The 17,065-nt window shown below is 42.9% G+C and overlaps 1 protein-coding gene across 1 annotated transcript in view; it reads left to right on the top strand.

Moving 5' to 3' along the window:
• kcnh5b (potassium voltage-gated channel, subfamily H (eag-related), member 5b) overlaps positions 1–16,760 on the top strand; it is an 86,061-nt gene extending 69,301 nt beyond the window's left edge. The window contains exon 11 of the mRNA XM_024437268.2: positions 14,636–16,760. Coding sequence (XP_024293036.1) covers positions 14,636–15,607 — 972 coding nt within the window. The 3' untranslated portion in view covers positions 15,608–16,760. The remainder of the gene's footprint in view (positions 1–14,635) is intronic.
• Positions 16,761–17,065: the final 305 nt, after the last annotated feature.

The raw sequence follows: 17,065 nt of genomic DNA, 5'->3' as shown, positions 1-17,065 counted from the left end.
GTATTTGGGTCAGCCCTGGACCTGTACTGAGGCAGGCCTGCTTGCTATTCTGCACCTGGAGTTCGTGACATACTGTATGTCTGTCATTCAGTCCCATTAGTGACTATGGCTGGTGGAAATAAGTGTGGAAGGTGTTTTTCTTGCTAGTATTTCAGCATACATAGTGTAATTTCATAACGAACAAAACTTTTCTCTTTCTCAAATAATCTCAGAAATGCATATTTTGTGGGTATGCAGAAACAAATACTCAAACTGTTGATCCTTTTGATTTATAAAAACATTGAAAACATTCATGAAAACATTAATCGTTTCATACAACACTTGACAAATAATTGAATGCTCATGTTAAAAATGGGGCCCTGTGAATTTTCAACACAAAGCACCTTTCTCTCTCTTAGTCTGAGCGATTGTTTCCATCTTGGTAAGATGAGCATTAACTTACCGAACCATTTTCTCCTTTAAGAAAACACTTTGGGGCTTTTAGACTCCTCTTTACCTGACTAAAGAGAGCTATATTGCTTTAAAAATCTGCTCTTTTTCTTTTGCCTAAAGGGGCCACTGCACATTGTTAAGCAAAATCTATGCTGTACTTCTGCAGCGCTTTACGGTTCTGGTATTAAAATGATCAGTTTTGAATATTTTCCCAGTGCTGTCGAATACTAGGCTACCAATACTTTTCAGAGAATTCTAGATCTCTGGAGTATTCCTCTTTTTACATTTAGGTTGAAAGCCTAAGAAGCAGACATCCACAGAGTGCACCAAATATTTACAGAATATCTGTCGTTAGGGGCTCTTTTCTATGGTTTATTTTTGTTAGCTGGGACAGCTTGTGTGCTTGGAGGACAATGGTAAGAGACGCCTGACCCTGCAGACAAGGATACTTTTACCAACCGACTGATGTATTAGTAATGAGAGTTTCCACAAAAAACCCAGACCAAAAAAATACCAGGATTTTGGGGATTGTCACAAAATGTAATCGATCCATAGAATAGTCTTCTGGAGGAAGGATTGTTGACACATTTAACATTTGTATCTAAAAGCATAATTGAGAAATAATGAATCAAAGCATAGTTATTACATTTACTTAAAGGAGGCCCTTAACCAGGCCTCCTTTAAGACTCCTTAATGTTTTATCTCTAGATGCTGTAAAGGAAAAATAGGTGTCATATGAGTAGTATTTTGATTTCAATAAAAACATTTTAAATGATGAATATTGAGAAATATAAACATGAATATTGAACATATTGTCTGAAAATATGTTTATTGGTTTATTTGTTCATTTTCAACACACTGATACAGCCTCACTGATAAGACTGCACAGTTTTGATTTGTGACGTTCAAATAGAGCAGTGGTCACCAACCTTTTTTAAAATCAAGATCACTTTCTGAGTCAAAATGCAAGCCGAAATCTACCGCTGTGATTTAAAAAAAAAACATGACTTAAAAATGTAAGCCTAGGCAACATTAACCTATTAAAAACAGTACTGTGAGGTTTGTGCAGTAGGCTATAGGCCCAATACATTATCACCGCATTTTCTTGAATTGCCCTGCTAATGCATTGGTGTTCGGACCATTTTTAGATAGGCTATATGATCACACCGGTAAAAGCAGACATTTAAATAATTTGCTTTTTATTTTAATTTTACTGGGCTGATGATCCCTGCATCTGATGGTCAGTCTCAGCGGATGAGAGAGCAGCAGACTGAGGTTTCGTCTCTCAACATCCCTCTGCTCTCCCTTTCCTCTGCTGACACTGACCAAAAAGGGACACACCATCTTCCAGCTGATTGCGAAACTCGAGTCGCACTGCACTTCTGCTAATAATAACAATGCAAGCCTATTGATACACTTTTCTACTCATTCATTACAGTTGCAGTGCTGGTTGTAGTGTGAGTTGAAGTAGGAAGAACGCATATTTCATGGCTTATAAAAGTTTTGAATAAAAAGTGTTGACAGTGCTGAATGAGAACTTAAACATGAATTCACTCATAAAAACAGCAGCTCTTTGCTGTATTCGTTGACAGTCTCTCTATAGTCATGGTTTTAAACGTTTTGAAATCTCACAATATCAACTTTGCTGTAGCTTTCTTTTACGCCTGCTACTCCAAACACGGTAATCTGAGCCATCCGATTGGCCACAGGTAGGACTATAGTGTACTTGATTTGCTGTCCGGGCCCCCGGGGAAGGTAGAGTTTGTATCTTCAGACACATGAAATGGTGCAGAATAAGAACACTTCGCCTAATTCAGCTGGACAGCTGAATCGGGTGCACCTACAGTCAAATGTGAGAGATAAAAAAATTGGAACACAAGGCTTTATTATTTTTTACAGAAACGGTTGGAGATCAACTAGAAATGCCTTGGAGATCAACTAGAAATGCCTTGGAGATCGACTAGTTGCTTGAGATCGACTGGTTGGTGACCACTGAAATAGAGTACAGTCTTGACATCACGATATATCGTCTTGCACGTCACGAAATATCGTCAATGTCAAATATAACCCTAGTAAGCAATGTAACCAATCACAGCCCTCCTTTTACACATCCTCCAAATTACCAGCAGATGGTGACCATTTAAAAAAAAAAAAAATCATATTCACTTAGTTGGTAATGCTTACAAATACCACTAAAAGTAGCAGAGATCCCACTCCCAAACCTTTCATAGCCCCTTCAAACATTCAGCTTCCAGCTGCGTACCCCCTCCTGCACCAGGGTCAGCGCACTCTCAAATGTTGTTTTTTGCCATCATTGTAAGCCTACCACACACACACACACACACACACAATACGATACATTTATTTAACATAAGAATGAATGTGAGATTTTGTCACAACCCGGCTCGTGGGAAATGACAAGGACCAGGGCACAAATAATAATATAATAATAATCAATCATTTGCTCTTTATTTAACCATCTTACATATTAAATCAAATCAAATCAAATCAAATTTTATTTGTCACATACACATGGTTAGCAGATGTTAATGCGAGTGTAGCGAAATGCTTGTGCTTCTAGTTCCGACAATGCAGTAATAACGAACAAGTAATCTAACTAACAATTCCAAAAAACTACTGTCTTATACACAGTGTAAGGGGATAAAGAATATGTACATAAGGATATATGAATGAGTGATGGTACAGAGCAGCATAGGCAAGATACAGTAGATGATATCGAGTACAGTATATACATATGAGATGAGTATGTAAACCAAGTGGCATAGTTAAAGTGGCTAGTGATACATGTATTACATAAGGATGCAGTCGATGATATAGAGTACAGTATCTACGTATGCATATGAGATGAATAATGTAGGGTAAGTAACATTATATAAGGTAGCATTGTTTAAAGTGGCTAGTGATATATTTACATAATTTCCCATCAATTCCCATTATTAAAGTGGCTGGAGTAGAGTCAGTGTCATTGACAGTGTGTTGGCAGTAGCCACTCAATGTTAGTGGTGGCTGTTTAACAGTCTGATGGCCTTGAGATAGAAGCTGTTTTTCAGTCTCTCGGTCCCAGCTTTGATGCACCTGTACTGACCTCGCCTTCTGGATGACAGCGGGGTGAACAGGCAGTGGCTCGGGTGGTTGATGTCCTTGATGATCTTTATGGCCTTCCTGTAGCATTGGGTGGTGTAGGTGTCCTGGAGGGCAGGTAGTTTGCCCCCGGTGATGCATTGTGCAGACCTCACTACCCTCTCCTTATTTGTTCATCAGAAATGGTGAATAACTCACCATAGGTTAATGAGAAGGGTGTGCTTGAAAGGATGCATATAACTCTACAATTCTGGGTTGTATTGTAGAGTGTCTCAGTCTTAAATCATTTTCCACTCACAGTCTGTGCCACTACTTAGTTTTCATGCTAGTGAGGGCCGAGAATCCACTCTCACATAGGTACGTGTTTGCAAAGGGCATCAGTGTCTTAACAACGCAATTTACCAAGACATGATACTCTGAGCGCAGCCCTATCCAGAAATCTGTCAGTGGCTTCTGATTAAATAAAATGTTCACAGAAGAGGATGTCAATATTGCAGAAGAGGATATCTTAACCTTAATTAACCCCCATAAACGTAACGGACATATACCAGGAGCTGTGCCAGGCCCGCCACGTCTGACCTGTGGTTTTCGACTCATCCAGCTGTAACGCCTAGGATTTACTGGCTTGTATGCGAAGCAGCAATTGTTTCAAAACATTTCCTGTCATGTCACTGATGCGTCGTGGCACAATGTTGTTTGATGAATGCATTGTCTGTGTAATTTTTTGGGCCTTTTCCCCCAGCATTGTCCCAGCCATATCCGCAGCAGCAGGAAGAATTAAGTCCTCCACAATAGTATGGGGCTTGCCTGTCCTAGCCACTCGGTAGCTCACAATATAAGATGCTTCTAGCCCCTTTTATTAATGGTATCTGTTGCTTCTATACATGTCTTACTACTCGAAAGACGTCTTAATTCTCACTCAAAAAACTCCTTATTTTTCAAATTGGCATGTTTCGTTTCTAAATGTCTGCGCAAGAGTGAAGGTTTCATTGAGTTGTGAGATAGTACTTTTGCACATATAACACACTGTGGCTGAGGAAAGGCACTACTCCCAATATAAGTGAACCCCAAATCAATGTAGTTATCATCATATTTGTGCCTCTTCGATAGTCCAACGTGCCTGTCTGTTGTTCGGTGCTTTCCAGGGTAAGGGGGCAGTAGCTCTTCACCTGGATCGGATTCACAAATCAAATCAAAGTTTATTTGTCACGTGTGCCGAATACAACAGGTGTAGAACTTACAGTGAAATGCTGAATACAACAGGTGTAGAACTTACAGTGAAATGCTGAATACAACAGGTGTAGAACTTACAGTGAAATGCTGAATACAACAGGTGTAGAACTTACAGTGAAATGCTTACTTACTGAAATGCTCTAACCTACAGTGCAAAAACGGTATTAGGTGAACAATAGGTAAGTAAAGAAATAAAAACAACAGTAAAAAAGACAGTGAAAAATAACAGTAGCGAGGCTATATACAGTAACGAGGCTATATACAGTAACGAGGCTATATACAGTAGTGAGGCTATATACAGTAGAAAGGCTAAAACAGTAGTGAGGCTATATACAGGCACTGGTTAGTTGGGCTGATTGAGGTAGTATGTACATGTAGATATGGTTAAAGTGACTATGCATATATGATAAACAGAGAGCAGCAGTAGCGTAAAAGAGGAGTTGGCGGGTGGTCGGTGGCGGGACACAATGCAGATAGCCCAGTTAGCCAATGTGCGGGGGCACTGGTTGGTCAGGCCAATTGAGGTAGCATGTACATGAATGTATAGTTAAAGTGACTATGTATATATAATAAACAGAGAGTAGCAGCAGCGTAAAAGGGGTTGGGGGGAGGGCACAATGTAAATAGTCCGGGTAGCCATTTGATTACCTGTACAGGAGTCTTATGGCTTGGGGGTAAAAACTGTTGAGAAGTCTTTTTGTCCTAGACTTGGCACTCCGGTACCGCTTGCCATGCGTTAGTAGAGAGAACAGTCTATGACTGAGGTGGCTGGGGTCTTTGACAATTTTTAGGGCCTTCCTCTGACACCGCCTGGTGTAGAGGTCCAGGATGGCAGGCAGCTTTGCCCCAATGATGTACTGGGCCGTACACACTATCTTCTGTCGTGCCATGCGGTCAGATGCCGAGCAATTTCCGTACCAGGCAGTGATGCAACCAGTGGCTCTCGATGTTTCAGCTGTAGAACCTTTTGAGGATCTGAGGACCCATGCCAAATCTTTTTAGTTTCCTGAGGGGGAATAGACTTTGTCGTGCCCTCTTCACAACTGTCTTGGTGTTGAGTGTTGAGGACCAGCGTGGCAGATGTGTTGCTACCTACCCTCACCACCTGGGGGCAGCCTGTCAGGAAATCTAGGATCCAGTTGCAGAGGGAGGTGTTTAGTCCCATGATCCTTAACTTAGTGATGAGCTTTGAGGGTACTATGATGCTGAACGCTGAGCTGTAGTCAATGAATAGCATTCTCACGTAGGTGTTCCTTTTGTCCAGATGGGAAAGGGCAGTGTGAATGCAAACTCTATTGCACTCATCTGTGGATCTGTTTGGGCATTATGCAAATTGGAGGGGGTCTAGGGTTTCTGGGATAATGGTGTTGATGTGAGCCATTACCAGCCTTTCAAAGCACTTCATGGCTACTGACGTGAGTGCTACAGGTCTGTAGTCATTTAGGCAGGTTACCTTTGTGTTCTTGGGCACAGGGACTATGGTGGTCTGCTTGAAACATGTTGGTATTACAGACTCAATCAGGGACATGTTGAAAATGTCAGTGAAGACACCTGCCAGTTGGTCAGAACATCCTGGTAATCCGTATGGCCCCGCAGCCTTGTGAATGTTGGCCTGTTTAAAGGTCCTATTCACATTGGCTATGGAGAGCGTGATCACACAGTCATCCGGAACAGCTGATGCTCTCATGCATGCCTCAGTGTTGCTTGCCTCGAAGCGAGCATAGAAGTGATTTAGATCATCTGGTAGGCTCATGTCACTGGGCAGCTCGCGGCTTTGCTTCCCTTTGTAGTCTGTAATAGTTTGCAAGCCCTGTCACATAAGACGAGCGTCGGAGCCGGTGTAGTATGATTCAATCTTAGCCCTGTATTGACGCTTTGCGTGTTTGATGGTTTGTCGCAGGGCATAGCAGGATTTCTTATAAGCTTCTGGGTTAGAGTCCAGCACCTTGAAAGCGGCAGCTCTACCCTTTAGCTCAGTGCGAACGTTGCCTGTAATCCATGGCTTTAGGTTGGGGTATGTACGCACAGTCACTGTGAGGACGACGTCCTCGATGCACTTATTGATAAAGCCAGTGACTTATGTGGTGTACTCCTCAATGCCATCGGAAGAATCACAGAACATGTTCCAGTCTGTGCTAGCAAAACAGTCCTGTAGTTTAGCATCTGCTTCACCTGGCCACTTTTTTATAGACTGAGTCACTGTTGCTTCCTGCTTTAGTTTTTGCTTGGGAGCAGGAATCAGGAGGATATAATTGTGGTCGGATTTACCAACTGGAGGGCAAGGGAGAGCTCTGTACGCGTCTCTGTGTATGGTGTACAGGTGATCTAGATTTTTGTCTCCTCTGGTTGCACATTTAACATGTTGATAGAAATTAGATTTAAGCTTCCCTGCATTAAAGTCTCCGGCCACGAGGAGTGCCGACTCTGGGTGAGCGGTTTCCTGTTTGCTTATTTCAGTGTCCATGCTAGCTGTGCTAGCAACAAATGTAGAATTACTGATGCTAGCATTGGATGTGGTCTTGGAAGCAGAACAACTTGTGTCGTCAACAGGTGCAGGTGTAGTACTGCTGGTAGTAGCACTACTACCAGTAGAGCTGGTATGTGTCTCTATGGACCTTACCTTTTTTTAACAATTTATCAATTTTCGAGCAAACGGAATGAGCAGCAGCTACGTTTGGCTACATACGGACCGTTTGTGGAATTCCCACGGGAGAGTAACGGTTAATGTGATTGGATGTTCATTATTTGACTAGGCTACCTGTATTTGACATTGTGTGGTTTTTCACTGAACACTAGATGGTTTATTTTTGGCAGTGCAACGAGGCTACTTAACCCTTAACCTTAGCCCTAACTCTAACATTAACAAAGGGTTGTGAGACATCACCCAAATGTATAGCCCCGTTGGAAAATCGAAATGGACTGTTTGAAAATGTGAATCACATTTTTATTTGGCGTACCTCCAACGGCATTACCCCAGTTAGGGAATAGCCGAAATAGAATATATTTTGTTCAACAATATATTGAAAAATTGGTCACACTTTATTTGGATTGTCCATCTGCAGATGCACTACAGATGGTTGGTCATGCTATCAACAATTATCTGTTGATAAGCAACTGACTATCTGTTGATAAGCAGCTGCTTGCTAGGTTTACGGTAAGGGCTAGGGTAACTTTTAGAATAAGTGTTAGGGTAAAGGTTAAGTTTAGGGGTTAGGATAAGGGTTAAGGTTAGGGGTTAGGATAAGGGTTAAGGTTAGGGGTTAGGATAAGGATTAAGGTTAGGGTTAGGATAAGGGTTAAGGTTAGGGTTAGGAGATCGCTTGTTGAAATGTTACAAATAGTACACCTGTAGATGCTTTACAGACTATCCAAATAAAGTGTGACCGAAAAATGTACCAAATCATAAATGGTATATTTTCAATATTCATGTTTATATTTGTCAATATTCATAAATGAATATAAAAAAATACTAAATACTACACGTATTACAGAGCAAGCGTTAAAGCTTCATATGACACCAAAGTTCTACCAAAGCTCTATAGCACCTACACAGATGAATCACTATGGAGTCTTAAAGGAGGCCTTGGTCATGCCAAAAGGTCATAAATATGCCAAATGATTTCTCAATTATGCTTTTAGATATAAATGTTAAATATACTGTATGTCAAAAATCCTTCCGCCAAAGAACTATTCTATGGATGACATTTTGTGAAAATCCCCAAAATCATGGTCTTTTTTTGTATCACTGTGACTATGGAGAAGTGTGACTGTGTGTGTGTGTGTGTGTGTGTGTGTGTGTGTGTGTGTGTGTGTGTGTGTGTGTGTGTGTGTGTGTGTGTGTGTGTGTGTGTGTGTGTGTGTGTGTGTTTGAGAGAGAGAGGATATGGTGGTGTAGGGAGTTTAATACAGAAGAGTGAAGTCCAGGCTGAAGTCCAGAATGGTGATTTGTTGTAAGTGTTTTCCTGATTTCAGCAAGAGAACAGCAGGTCTATGTGTGTGTGGAAGGCAGTGCAGTGATCAGGTGAGATGGAGAGAGCTGAGCAGCAGGAGGAGGAGGGGAGATGAGGAAGTCACCCATGCAGAGAGTTTCATTTTCTCTGTTCTGTCTGATAAATAATGAATTGCTGAACTTAAGAAGAAAATTGACCCACTTTTTTATGTGGAGAAGAAGAAGCCAGAGCTAGAGAGCCACACTAAGAGAGACAGGGTAGATTATCTCTGCAGTCTCTACATCAGAACAGAAAAACATAGACACTTTGAAATGTTCAAGCGGCCATGGACACTCCATGTACTGCTCTCTAATCCACTCTGTGCTTTTTAAGATGCTTCTTCACCACACAAGTCTAGATTGAGCTCCTATTGCAATATCTCCTAGCCTCCGTTATGAATCTCCTTAAGGCCTGTGTGTGTGTAGGTACTGTATGTGTGTGTGCACATGTGCGTGTGTCTCCGTGCATGTGCGTACATGTGCTTTCCAGTGTGTGTGTGTGCTTCCTCGTATACATGTGTGCTTGTGTGTGGCCCTTCCCCCTCCCCTGGCATGTATATTTGGGACCGGAGTGGGAGGAGGATGACAGGCTGGATCACCTAGGGAGCAGTGATGTGTCATCCATTCGCCTACAGAGACGCTTCCCAGAGGGGGAGTACAAGTCCCTTTCTCTCCTGCCCCCACTCCCAGGGCCTGTGTTGATGGGGCTGCCCAGAGACAGAGAGAAGGCGGTATGGAGAAATGGACAAGCATCTCTCCTCATATTCCAGGAAAACGTGACAGAATGACAGAGTTTGGTCTGGAGTTCTGACTGTGCCTCCACAGCTCTGCATCATCTATCCCTCTTCAATATCTGAATGTGGGATTTCAGCCTCACATCCAAGTCAGGCAATACATTTTGATTATGAGTTTGAACCGAAGGGTTGGCATGCGGTGCAGGAGTCAGGGGTACAGTTTGGATCCTGTATTCATTCTGATTCTGGGATTGTGCGAGTATTGTTAGAGAGCCAACAGAGTCTATCACATACCCCATGCTCCAGGAACCTCCACTCTCTAGCTTACTGGGATAAATATAACTCTGTAATATAACTCTAAATCTAATCAAGAGGAGAGATGAGACCACCTACACACTCCCAGACCATCCAGCTACCAGGATTAGCTTCCCTGACCAATATCTCCACCCAGGAATTACACAATTACAGTACCTCCCACTCCCTGGCCCTGCATTCTCCTGCAGGCTTGGGACGTTTTTGAAATAGGGGGGGTACTTGGAGAAGTGTTTCAATGCAGTTATATCATGTTTTATTACTCTGAGTGCTTTGCATAATTTATATTAGTAGAAGGTCTGCATGCTGGCAGCTGTATATTTAAGTGCTTGGACCTTTTTCAGTCAGTGTGCTGACTAGGCTTGGCTCTGCCACTGAAGCACTGCTGATTAGATACATTTTTACCTCAGCACCTGCAAGTGGAGAAATTAACTAGGCTTTTGATTATCATCTCTGTCATAATGAGTCGGGGGAGAGGAGTGACTTGTGACAATGTGACATAGCACAGCAGCACGCATCTCAGCCATCTCAGTAATTGGCAGCACAACCTACAGTGTTTTCCTACAATACTGCATGGAGGCAGGTTTTGACAGTGTTGTGGTGGCAACGTGTGACCTATGAAGTCAGTGGTACACTACCTTTCTAACAGGCTTGTTTGTCATTGGCACAGTTCTGCACACTGTAGCCTATCAGGTTAATCAGGCTTACCAAGACCACAACCGCAACAATGAATGAGCCTGACTGGACAATTCCCAGTGCACTATCATTAATAAATGAAGATATCATGTTGATAGGGATGTCAGTATAGGGGGAGAGATACAGAAAGAGAAAGAGCGAGAGAGAGAGAGAGAGAGAGGGGATAGGAGAAAAGAGACATCAAGTGTGAGAAAGTATAAAGGGGGTGGTGTGTTGGAATTGAGAGGGAGATAGATAGAAAGAGAGAGAGGCAGGGTTAATCATGGCCCTCAGTACAAGGCAACCAATTCCTCATGGGCCCTATTTGATATTGAGTTTTGGAGATAAGACCACAATCGTTGTTTCTCGATTTCTTTCTGTCTCTGTCCCCTCCCCTCTCCCTCTCCCTCTCCTTCTCCCCACTATGTTTCTAGCACTCTCTCCATCACTTCTTTCTCTTGAGCCAGAGGTCGATTGTTACAACGGAGCCTCAGAGAAGAAAAGAGTTCAAAGGCAGACCAAACACACCCTTGTAGTGAGCGGTTCATAAGGACCTTGAACCCTTTCTCCCCCTCTGGCCCAAATATTACTTCATCCACTGTGTAAACATAGGATTGTTGTACTATTTTTATTTCTACTTTGAACCAGGGTAGGATTTTATTGATTTGAGGTTCATTGTATTTCTGTTTTTTCAACGAGCTTTGAAGTCTGCTCCAAAATAGAGCCTACGCAATGCTGCTTTGAATAATTCTTCCCTCCGTCTGCCGAACTGTCTGCAAGAAAAGTGCTTGTTGATATACATATACTGTATAGTATAGTATATTCTAGAATAGGCCGCAAGGGGCTGTGTATTTCTAAGTTATTCTTTCTTTCTTTACATATTTTAGAGATTTCAGTGGCAGCCGTTCTTCTAGATGAAAAAATAAAACTTCTAATGGGGTTAAAAAGGTTGGATTTGTATTAACAACAAACTTATTACAGTTGGGAGAATCAGGTCATCAAGTCATTTGTATTTTCTCCATCTTGGTCAGGTTGTTATTGTAAAAGAGAATGTTTTAAATAAAGGCAAAATAAATCAAATATGTATGTGGAAGTTCGTTTTTTCTTCCTGTGGTAAGTCTCTGTAGGGTAGAACAGGTGTAGTCGGTCTGTTTTCAGGCTTCTATTATCAACTTACCCTTACTGCCCCTCTCGAAAAAAAACTTTAAAGTACTCCAGGCCCTCTTTCAATCTGAATAATTAATCTGTCTGTGTCCGTGTTTCTTGTTGTTTTATGTTTGATGGCTATTTTATGTTCTGTACCGTCTTGTGGGGTGAGCTCATAGCTGCTCCCCTTCCGGCAACACTGCTAATTCTCCTCTCCATTACCATACACATTAAGACATCTGCATACTGTCCTGTCTCACTAGGAGCGCAAAGCCCCTCTCTCAGACGAAGGCAGGATGAACTAGGAGGGGACGATGCCTAAATGTACATCCATTTTGTCTCCCATACATGTTTCGACAAATAATGCTGGTGTATTCCTGATATCATTAAGTTATCGTTCCCTTAATTGATATCCCCGATTTTATGTTTGAATGAATTGACTTGAGTTCCCACATAGGTGGAAAGCTGCCGTATCTGAGAATAACTCTGGCAGAACGACTGTAATGTGGTCAGATATTGTGTAGAGTACTCCTCGGTAAACCGTAATGAATAGGCCATTCATCCCTGTTGATAGCAATGGTTTGTAATTTGTCCTGCTCTACCGTATGGATGTAAAATAAAGTCAAAAGAGACAGATGGAGAGAATAATTGAGTCAGTGAAATTAGTTTGAATAATTAAAATAAGTCAAGCCACTTGTCTGAGAGCCGTGTGGTCAAAGTATGTGTCTTGAGTTTTAGCTTCCCAAGGATGCCAACCATACTACCATGGCAACCTTGTTTCTTTTCCAAGCCTAATTGCCTCTCACTCGAGGTCCATGCAAATCGGTATAGCACTTAACCTGTCAATCAAAGTTGAGACCTTTTTCCCCCCTTAACTTTATTCAAATCTACCCACCTACTCAAGCTGCCCAAGTCATGGTCTCTAGAGAATCTCTGTTTGACAGAGAGAAAAGCTAACCTGTTATGCTGTAATTAAAAGAAGTGGGAAACACTATTGTCTTGTGTAGAAAAATCAACACAATTTTGCTGTCCCTGCACTGGATGAACCAAGACAGTGACTCATCACATAAATGTAGACTACATTTCAGCAAAAGCTTTAGTTGTCTTGTAATGAATAGTCACTGCCTCCCAACTAAGCCTACAGTACATACTACCTGCAGGTGATGTGATTGACAAGTCCTTTCTTTCCCCTTCCTTGTCCCTACACTAGCCCACTGACCCAGCAGGGGGCTTGATACAATGACATTAAGTGACATTACATAGCCACTTCCAACAGAGGTGCCGGGTACAGCGAGGAGGGGACATGTCCTGACAAGGCTGAGAGAAAGAATGTGAGGGAATAATATAATAATATATTCCGGCCATGCTGAAGAGCCACATGCCTGGACTGTCAGCTGCAGAGGGACCATTATTATTTTAACCAAGAATAATACTCCAGTCTACTGGCTGGCTGAGGTCCCTGTCATTCCCAATTTAATTAGTATCTAGGCGCCAGGAGAGGAGAGCAGATTGGCAAAGCAGGTTGAATAATAGACTGAGGCACAGTCAGGAGTGCAGATGGATATTTTCATAGAGATCCCTTCTAAAGCCAGACTTGACTGCACTGCGCTGTCAATGGGACACGTGATGAATGGATAGCCAGATAGGCAGACAGACAGACAGGTGCTCTTTATCAGTTTGCATATAAATCTCTCTGGTTCCTCTGTTGTTTTCAGAGTCATATACAGTGCATTCGTAAAGTATTCAGACTCTGTCTTTTTCCATATTTTCTTATGTTACAGACATGTTCTAAAATGGATTAAATAGATTTTCCCCCTCATCAATCTACACACATTACCCAATAATAACAAAGCAAAAACAGGTTTAGACATTTTCACAAATGTATAAAAAACAACTGAAATATCAAATTTACATAAGTATTCAGACACTTTACTCAGTACTTTGTTGAAGCACCTTTGGCAGCGATTTAAGCCTGGAGTCTTCTTGGGTATTTTATTTTATTTTATTGAACCTTTATTTAACTAGGCAAGTCAGTTAAGAACAAATTCTTATTTACAATGACGGCCTACACCGGCCAAACCCTAACCCGGACGACGCTGGGCCAATTGTGCACTGCCCTATGGGACTCCCAATCACGTCCGGTTGTGATACAGACTGGAATTGAACCAGGGTCTGTAGTGATGCTTCTAGCACTGAGATACAGTGCCTTAGACCGCTGCGCCACTCGGGAGCCCACTCAGGTGTATGACGCTACAAGCTTGACACATCTGTATTTGGGGAGTGTTTCCATTCTTCTCTGCAGATCCTCTCAAGCTCTGTCAGGTTGGATGGGGAGCATCGCTGCACAGCTATTTTCAGGTCTCTCAAGAGATGTTCGATCAGGTTCAAGTCGAGGCTCTGGCTGGGCCATTCAAGGACATTCAGAGACTTGTCCCGAAGCCACTCCTGCGTTGTCTTGGCTGTGTGCTTAGGGTCATTTTCCTGTTGGAAGGTGAACCTTCGGCCCAGTCTGACGTCCTGAGTGCTCTGGAGCAGGTTTTCATCAAGAATCTCTCTGTACTTTGCTCCGTTCATCTTCCCCTGGATCCTGACTAGTTTGGCCGGGCGGCCAGCTCTAGGAATAGTCTTGGTGGTTCCAAACTTCTTCCATTTAAGAATGATGGAGACCAGAATTGTTTTCGTACCCTTCCCCAGATCTGTGCCTTGACACAATTCTGTCTCGACAGGTGTGTGCCTTTCCAAATCATGTCCAATCAATTGAATTTACCACAGGTGGACTCCAATCAAATTTCAAATAACCTGTTTTCGCTTTGTCATTATGGGGTATTGTGTGTAGATTGATGAGGAAAACAATTTATTTAATCAATTTTAGAATAAGGCTGTAACAAAATGTGGAAAAAATCAAGGGGTCTGAATACTTTCCGAATGCACTGTATACAGAATAATGTATTACTTTTCATTCATAAATGATGTATAAAAATGAGATTACTCTTCCATTTTTTGTACTCTGCAGGTAATTTTTCGTAAGATCAGTGACGTGAAGAAGGAGGAGGAGGAGCGCCAGCGTCAGAAGAACGAGGTTCAGCTGACCATCCCCCAGGACCATCCGGTCAGGAAGCTCTTCCAGAAGTTCAAGCAGCAGAAGGAGCTGCAGAGGAATCAGGGGGCGTCCTCCCAGCTGGACCTGGAGAAGAACCAGCTCCAAGTGGAGCACCACCTTCACCCCATCCCCCACAGCCTGCAGCTGTCCCACTCCAGCCTGCAGCACTCCCTGCCCCTCAACATCCAGCGGCCCGGACCCCACTCCTCCCTGCAAGGGCTCCAGAACGGGGCTCCCCCTACGGGCTGCAGTAGCAGTGTGCTCACCGTGTCCCAGGTCACGCCCATGCAGTCTAGTCCTGCCATGGGGGAGCCGCATCCAGTCCGACTCAAGGTGAGCAGCAGCCCTGCTCTGGTAAAGCCTCCTGCTGCCAGGGGCTGGGGGCGCCTCAAAAATGTGGCTGCCCCACCTCCCGTGGTCAGGAAGGAGGGACTGAACAATGTAGCTAAAGCCGTTTCTGTGGAGATGCTATCTCAGCAGGGCAGGGGTCAGGAGGCGGGGCTCAGAGGAGGAGAGGGAGAGGACAACCGCCTCCATAAGACAGACTCCTGCGATAGCGGCATCACTAAGAGTGAGCTGCGTATAGACAGGGCCGGGGAGGCCCCCCTGCCACACCCGTTCGGCCCCATCCCAGAGCAGGCCCTGCAGGCTGCGCTCCAGGAGACCCGACTGGAGCTCCGGGGGGACCTCCAGACTCTGGGGGGCCGGCTGGGGGCCCTGGAGAAACAGGTGGCTCAGATCTTCAAACTGCTGACCTCTACAGAGAAGAGGAGGCCGTCTCTACCTCTGGCCGCCACCCCCAAAACCAAAACCAAACGTCAGGACATCTTCACTGTCTCCAGACCCGTTTCTCCTGATTTAGTGGACGATGACGGGCACATCTGAAGAGGACAAAACACCACTGTTCGACGTACCTTAACATTTGCACACAAACTTTTAACTCATGTCCATCATGAGACCTTTCTCGATTGTAAATATTTCTCTATGCATGTCCAGCTGGATTCTGGCTTGCCAAAGAAACTAAAAGTCTATTCAGGGGCGCAACTTTGGTTTTAGAAGTGGGGGGCATCTAAAGCTAATTTCCTGCATTTCTACTAGGTCTGTTCCCGACAACAAACAAATATTGGTTGATCAAGAGTAGTCTTTTATTTCGACCAATCAATTGGTTGAAATTTTTAAACATATATTTTTACGCATAGACTCACCCTATGTGTTCTAATAAAATCAACTAGGCTATAAGTACTGAAATTGTCTGATACTTTGAGCACGCTGTTTGATTAAATAATTACGACACACAACTCAACAGGGAGCCAGAGATCAAGATAGCCTAACCAGAAGAAAACATAATTTTCCAGACCCTCTTCTCGCTGCTGCTGGCCTTCGCAGATTCTGCCTTTATGCTGCTTAAGTTGCTGGTAATAGGCTACACCAGTGGTCGGCAACCTTTTCCATTTGAAGTGCAAGCTGGTAATAGGCTACACCAGTGGTCGGCAACCTTTTCCATTTGAAGTGCAAGCTTATGATATAATTTCTACCATACTGCATGACTGTTATGATTTTTATATGCACATTTTCGTGGAACAGTTTCATTTAATTTATTATAGGCTTTGCAACTCAAAATCTTTGTCTGTGGTTAATCTACAGTCTATCTAAATATAAATGAAAATGATACAAATCTAAAAGTAACTTTTATTGCTATTGCCAACTATGTAAAAATAGCCTATTTAAAGCCAACACATAAAAACATTGAAGCCTGCAGGTAGAAAATATCCTGATAAAAATATATATCCTATAAATCACATTGGTACGCATGGCCTGTCTATCAACTGGGTCGCCCAAAACTCGTACTAGCAAACATGAAACATTGTGTAAAATATTCTGGGCCCTCAGATATTCCAGTGCCAGTGAGCTCGGGACAGACACAGCTGTAGGCTAATTGTGCAAGGGATGTTTCCACTGGACCAGAGCATTTCATTTTTACTTTTCATGCTGAGTGGTTATCGAAAGGAAAGGGAGAGAGCTGGAAATATTGTTCAAATACTTAGAGGAACTATTGTCATTATCAGTTGATTCTAAAAACAGACTTTGTTTACTTGCTGTTTGAGGTGAAGAAAAATGACTTTGAGAATCTCCACAGCTCATTAGTGGTGGAGAATTAAGACAATCAGAAATACTATCAGACATCCCCAAGTGGGTGCATTTATAGGCCTACATTTGCGCGCAGGCCAGGTGGGTCAGAAGTTTACATTCTCTCAATTAGTACTTGGTAGCATTGCCTTAAAATTGTTTAACTCGGGGCAAACGTTTTGGTTAGCCGTTCACAAGCTTCCCACAATAAATTGC

Source organism: Oncorhynchus tshawytscha, linkage group LG11 (assembly GCF_018296145.1).
Source record: "Oncorhynchus tshawytscha isolate Ot180627B linkage group LG11, Otsh_v2.0, whole genome shotgun sequence".
Classification (NCBI taxonomy): Eukaryota; Metazoa; Chordata; class Actinopteri; order Salmoniformes; family Salmonidae; genus Oncorhynchus; species Oncorhynchus tshawytscha.
The sequence above is the reverse complement of the archived record's forward strand: the minus strand, read 5'-3'. Positions and strand labels throughout refer to the sequence as shown.